The 5,917-nt window shown below is 52.4% G+C and overlaps 2 protein-coding genes across 2 annotated transcripts in view; both read left to right on the plus strand.

The window, feature by feature from the left end:
• Positions 1-212: 212 nt before the first annotated feature.
• On the plus strand, positions 213-5,202 carry LOC118167568 (acyl-coenzyme A thioesterase 1-like). The gene is made up of 3 exons (XM_035327076.1): positions 213-865; positions 2,533-2,735; positions 4,018-5,202. Exons 1-3 carry the CDS (start codon positions 289-291, stop codon positions 4,621-4,623), a joined length of 1,386 nt encoding a protein of 461 aa, XP_035182967.1. The 5' UTR covers positions 213-288; the 3' UTR covers positions 4,624-5,202.
• Positions 5,203-5,759: 557 nt separating this feature from the next.
• Positions 5,760-5,917, plus strand: part of LOC118167569 (acyl-coenzyme A thioesterase 5-like) — a 7,319-nt gene continuing 7,161 nt past the window's right edge. Inside the window, exon 1 of the mRNA XM_035327077.1 lies at positions 5,760-5,887. Within this exon, the coding sequence (XP_035182968.1) occupies positions 5,874-5,887 (14 nt within the window). The 5' untranslated portion in view covers positions 5,760-5,873. The remainder of the gene's footprint in view (positions 5,888-5,917) is intronic.

The raw sequence follows: 5,917 nt of genomic DNA on the forward strand, positions 1-5,917 counted from the left end.
CCGAGGGCAAGCGGCAGGGTCTGCGCTGTGACGGGGCTTCGTCCGTGCCGCTCTGTGAAGCGCGGAGCGCGGGCTAACACCAGTCAGCCCTAACACACAGGCGCTGCCCCACCGCCAAGCCGCCGCTCCCCGGCACGGTCTCCGGCGCAGCGCCCAGGCCCCTCCCCGAGCGCGCCATCCCCGCCCCGCAGCGGCCCTGTGCCGCTCGGGGCCGGCCTCTCCAGCCCAGCCCGGCCCGGGCGGGCGAAGCAGGGCGCTGGCTCCCGGAGGCGGAAGCGTTGTGGAGCCATGGGGCAGGTCGCTGCCCTCTCCCTGAGCCGGGTGAGCGCTCGCTGCTGGCAGAGGCTCCCCTGGCCCGGCCCCGCGCGGATCCCTGGTGCACTCCCCGCCCACGGTCTGTCCTCCATGGCCGCCACCATCCGCTTCTCGCCGGCCGCCCGCAGCCTCTTCGACGAGCCGCTGGCCATCGCCGTGCAGGGCCTCGGCCCGCGGCAGCAGGTCACGCTGCGGACATCCTTGCGGGACGAGGCGGGCGAGCTCTTCGAGGCCCATGGCCGGTACCAGGCGGCGGATGATGGGGAGCTGGACCTGGCCCGCTGCCCCGCGCTGCCGGGAGGCAGCTTCAGCGGCCTGGAGCCCATGGGGCTGCTCTGGGCTTTGCAGCCCCGCAAGCCCTTCTGGCGGCTGGTGAAGAAGGACGTGCAGACCCCCTTCCGCCTGCAGCTGGAGGTGTTTGAGGGCCACGGGGACACCCCCGGGCAGCTCCTGGCCCAGGCCGAGCACGAGCGGGTGTTCCTGCGGGACGGGGTGCGCAGGGTGCCGGTGCGAGAGGGAAGGATCCGTGCCACGCTCTTCCTGCCCCCCGGTGAGTACCGGCCCTGCCGGGCTCCCTGTCCCGTGAGTTTGTTTTAGTGACTCCTGTTCAGCCCGGGATCCACGGTGGTTTTTGACAGGGCTGCTGCTCAGGCAGTCGCTTCCCAAGGTGTGGGATTACATGCGATTATTCTGAGAACACCTTCACCCATCTCCATGGGTGAAGACTTCATGACCTATCTGTTAGCCCAGTCCTTAAATTCACCAGAATCCCCTTGGATTGAAGCTCACTCTCAGTGCTCTTGCAAATTTACTGCCATTCACAAACTCTGTGTCACTGTACTAGTTGTTGATACAGAACTGTACATTGCTCAGAGGAAAGCTTGGTTTTGGCCAACAGTTGCATGCGAACACTTGTTTTCAAATGCTGTGGTGGTGGCGTGTGGTGCCGGACAGCCCTCAAGCTACCTTTCCCCTACCTGGCTGCTCTCCAGGGAACTCAGCTAGTCATTCTCAGGGTTGAACGTTGCTGTCCAAAAGTCTCAAGTCCTAACTGTGCTGCTGCCCATTGCAGCCTTTCCCCAAATCCTGAACTCAGTCATTTCAGAGGTGCTGCAGTCTGAGCTGCTTTTTGCTGCCAAATTTGCACCATTTCTCTCCCCTTCCAAGCAGAAAGTCAAGTAGAGCATTATACAGGTTTGCCCTTACAGCCTTTTTGTCAGCAAATTATTGAAAGGGTCTTGGAGGTTTCCAGATTTCCAGATTCTTGGAGGTGCTCTTCAGGTGCTCTTTAGCAGTCACGATCCCCCAACACATTCCCATCTTCCCTTCTCCCTGTGACCCAGAGGCTCTCACCAGGCACGTCTCTGGTTTTATGCTGGAACCCCACAGAGTCAGAGAGCACTTCTACATAGCATGCACTTTTCCCTCCCTGCCTCCTTCCCTGCCTGCCGTTGGTGGCTCCTCCCTGAGAGCAGTGCAATCGTACATGCTGTCCCAGCCAGCATCCCTGATTATGATTGCATTGTAGCCCTGTGGCTGGTGGTGACTTTTGAGTTCTTGTTGTTTGTTGCCCAAGTTCTGCACATTAGTGTGTGGACACCTGAGATTGCCTATATTCACAGCAGGAATGAAGAATCTTTATGGCCTCCTCCTTTCCATACTTCTTTATCAGTTTGTAGCCATCCCTCTCAGCTCTGTTCCATCCCTGTCTCTTGATGAGCCTAAGGCAGAGTTTCCCTCATGAGGGTAGCAAGGCTGATTGAAAATATTTTCTTCCCTTAGTGCCCTGGTTAACCTGCTGTAGTACATTGACTCAGGAACTGAGAAGCTTGGAACATCAGAAGATGAGATTTTTTGATCCATCTTTAAGAAATGCAGTGAGGAGAATCCTCCTGAGTATTTTTGAAGCAGAGCTTGATATCTTTGCAGTGAGTTTACATTATATAGGGAACTAAATGTGACTGTCAGGGGAGCCCTTCCCTTCCAGGCCTGATGTTCACTAAAACGTTATCAAGACTGCTGTTCTGTGCTGTCTTGTCTAATCTTGAAGCAATTTATCCATTTACTGAAAATTGGCACAGAATTTAGGATGCTTAGTACCATTCCTGACGCTTTTTTTTTTTTTTTTTAAAAAAAAGGATACATTCCCAGTCCTATCAATTTGGGATATAAGGGAAAAGTGATGGGTTAAGGTAGCTGTTTTGTGGTCTGTTGCAGGAAATGGACCCTTTCCTGGAATTATTGACTTGTATGGAACTGGAGGAGGACTCCCTGAATACAGGGCATGCCTGCTGGCAAACCATGGCTTTGCTGTGCTGGCTCTGGCTTTCTACGGCTATGAAGATCTCCCCAAAGAGATGAAGGAGTTCCACCTGGAATATTTTGAAGAAGCCATAAACTACATGATAAAACACACACAGGTTGGCTTTTTTATTGACTCTTTCTCACTACTGGTAATTGTTGTTAGTTAAGTCCTGTCAGACTGCAGACAGGGCAGAACTGCTCTGTTTAAAATAGCATCTCTGTTCACGTTGGCTGTAAATAGTTCCTTTCATATCTTTAACTCCCATTACAGTGGTTCTCTGGCAGATTATTCCAGTTCTTCTGATCTGGCCAGGTGACACAAGGACATGTGGGTCACATACTGGTAATTTCTGCTTCATTCAGCCCAGTGTTGTAACTGGGGAACCAGTAGCCTTGAGGCTTATCAGGCTTCCAACAGGGCTTTGAGCTTTATGCTCTGTAAAATGTCCTTGAGAACTAAATGTCCTTCTCAGCCTTGGAGCATGTGATACGCCTCTGTGATCCAGGGCTCAAGAAGTCCATAAATACCCATTTGTTGCTGTGTATTGTAATAAGCTGTTGTAGTCACTCCAAATGGTGGTATGTGGTGTGTGGCTTTTAGTAGCTGCCTGTGAACTCAGGGATCAGGGTTCCTGAGCTGGCACCTCCTGGAAGAGAGTGAGCTCTGCTTAGGGCTGCATCAAGATGGCACCTCTTGGAAGAGAGCCCCACTTAGTTCTGCATCTTCTTCCAAATAGCTGTACACAGCAATAGCTAGAATTGCACAAGGCAGTGCTTTGCCTCTCTGGAGAGCTTAAAATAAATACCTTCCTCAGCCTCAGAAAGATGAGTAATTGTTAAAGGCCTTGGTTGCCTTTCAGTTGCTTTAACCCTAACTGCTTTTGCTACTCCTCTGCCCAAAAACTATTTTTTTTTTATCTCCCCCTGACAACAGTATCTTTGCCTCTCATGAACATCTTCACTGATACCTGCCACCATGTTTTCAACGTTTTGCAAAGTTTGGGCCGTATTTTCTAATTACCCCCTTTTCTGTGATTCAAAGTCAGTGGGTGTGGAGCCTGTCATGCTGGTGCTAAGGTACAGGAGGTATTAAATTTTAGTGCTGTCTTTTTAGCCTTTTAGAGGGTCTTTGGATGTTGGAGCAATTGTGATATTCACTAACCATCTTCCAGTGTCCTCTGTTAGGATGCTGCTGCAGTCTCAGCAGGGCTTGTGGTAATAAATAAAGCACAGAGCAGTGCTCCAAGGTCCTTCAGACATGGGCCTTGCACACAGTACCTTAAATGCCTCTGCCTGGGGTCCAAATTCAGAACAAGGACTGCTGTGAATGTGGCAGCACTTCAAAGAAATAGCTAGTGGTGGTTTATTGATTGTGGTTTCTCTTTCTTTCCCATCCAGGTGAAAGGTCCAGGGGTTGGGCTGCTTGGATTCTCGAAGGGGGGTGACCTGTGCCTCTCCATGGCCTCATTCCTTAAGGGCATCACGGCCACCGCTGTGATCAATGGCTCGGTGGCGAATGTGGGCGCAGTGCTCCGCTACAAGGATATCACCATTCCCCCCCTCAGTGCCGACAGGAAACGCATCAAGATCAACAAGTCTGGGATCGCTGATATTGTCGATGTACTGAACAACCCGTTAGAAGGGCCTGACCGCCAAAGCTTTATCCCTTTGGAGAAGGCCGAGTGTCGCTTTTTGTTCATTGTTGGCCAGGATGATCACAACTGGAAAAGTGAATTCTTTGCAGTTGAGGGGAGCAAACATTTGCAAGCACATGGGAAGGAAAAGCCTGAGATAGTCTGTTATCCTGGAGCAGGGCATTATATCGAACCCCCCTTTTTCCCAATGTGTGCAGCCTCAATGCACCTGCTAGTTGGCAAGCCTGTGATGTGGGGAGGGGAGCCCAAGGCACACTCTGAGGCACAGAAAGATGCCTGGCAGCAGATCCAAGCCTTCTTCCACAGGCACCTCAATGACAAGCCATCTGGAACAACTAATAAGCTGTGATGTGAGTTAGGTTACTTTCCAGAGGAAGATGCTGGTGTTTCAAATTTGTTTTGTTATGTGACTCTGAGTGAGAGCAAAGAACATCAGAAAATAAGCTGCTGAGTTTCTTTGAAGAAGATAGTGAGTAAGAGCCATGAGAGCTGCTTCCTTTTCACACTGTCTTCTAACCTCAGGGATGTCTTGTTCTCCTTACTGTATGTGGTATGGGTTTCCAAGCTGTGGAAAAATGACGGTGGCAAGGCTGGGTCTTTTTTGAATATGAGTTTAAGTGGAAGGTAACTAAGCTGAGCTGAGAAATGGGATGAAAATTTACCTTGCAAGGCTTCCTTAGAGGAAACGTGTTGGATGCTGTTATCCTTACCAGAGATTATTTGTTGCACTGTTCTTTCTAGAAACAGCTCTTCTTTCTGCCTACCTCCAGTAATCTTCCGTTTCTCCATGTGCACTTACTTCTATTTTACTCTATTCTTTTCTCCTCTCCCACATCACTGAAGCATATGCATCTGCCTTAACACCGTCAATTTTGAGATCTAATATTAATATGGTTTTCACTTACAAGTGTGGCAGTAGTGTGCCAGCATCCTGAAATAACACATTAACTAATTTATAGGTGACAACAGCCCATAGCCTGACAGAATATTCTGGGTATATCCAGTAGAAATGAAAAAACTTTGTGCTTTTGGAACATTCAGAAGCATAAGGGAAAAGAACAGAACTGGTGTGGAGCTGTTGGTGGTCACGCCTGGACCTGCATGTGGTCATCTCAGCAGGGCTGGCTGTCCCGTTGTGCACAAGGCTGTGGTGCTGTTGCAGTGTCTCGGCAAGGCCGTAGCGCCCTCCCGCCTTCCCTTACGGTTTTCTCTGAGAAGAGGGCAAGAGCGGGGATGGTGAGTAGCGATCGGCTCGTACAGAGGAAGGCGCTGGTGCCTTGGCACAGGTTGTTACCGGGTCAGTGCCTTACAGCTCCGAGCCGCCCCTCGCGTTGCGCACCGGCTGTATTTTTGTCACTCATTAAAGCCTGCCGTGAGCTCGGGCTGCCTGCCTGCCTGCGAGCGGGCAGGGCCGGGGCGGGCTCCGGGCGCCCCTCGGGCTCCGCGGGGCGGGCGGCGGGGGCGAGGCGAGGCCGTCCCGGGGGGAGGCCGGCCCCGGGGGGGAAAGGCCTCAGCTCTCGATTGAGGCTGCCTGGCGGGGGCGGCGGCCGCCCGCCCGTTATTGCCGTTGGCGCAGCGGCCCTCGGCTCCGCCGCCGTCATGTGGAGAGCAGCGGCCGCCGCCTCGGCCCCGCTGCGGGCCCT

The sequence above is a fragment of the Oxyura jamaicensis genome, chromosome 5 (genome assembly GCF_011077185.1).
Source record: "Oxyura jamaicensis isolate SHBP4307 breed ruddy duck chromosome 5, BPBGC_Ojam_1.0, whole genome shotgun sequence".
Taxonomy (NCBI): Eukaryota; Metazoa; Chordata; class Aves; order Anseriformes; family Anatidae; genus Oxyura; species Oxyura jamaicensis.

Excerpts from the sequence above, each read along its gene's own strand:
- LOC118167568 (XM_035327076.1), top strand. The coding sequence starts at position 289 with ATGGGGCAGGTCGCTGCCCTCTCCCTGAGCCGGGTGAGCGCTCGCTGC. Across the intron at positions 866-2,532 it reads CACGCTCTTCCTGCCCCCCG|GAAATGGACCCTTTCCTGGA; the intron begins GTGAGTACCGGC and ends GGTCTGTTGCAG. Across the intron at positions 2,736-4,017 it reads ACATGATAAAACACACACAG|GTGAAAGGTCCAGGGGTTGG; the intron begins GTTGGCTTTTTT and ends TTTCCCATCCAG.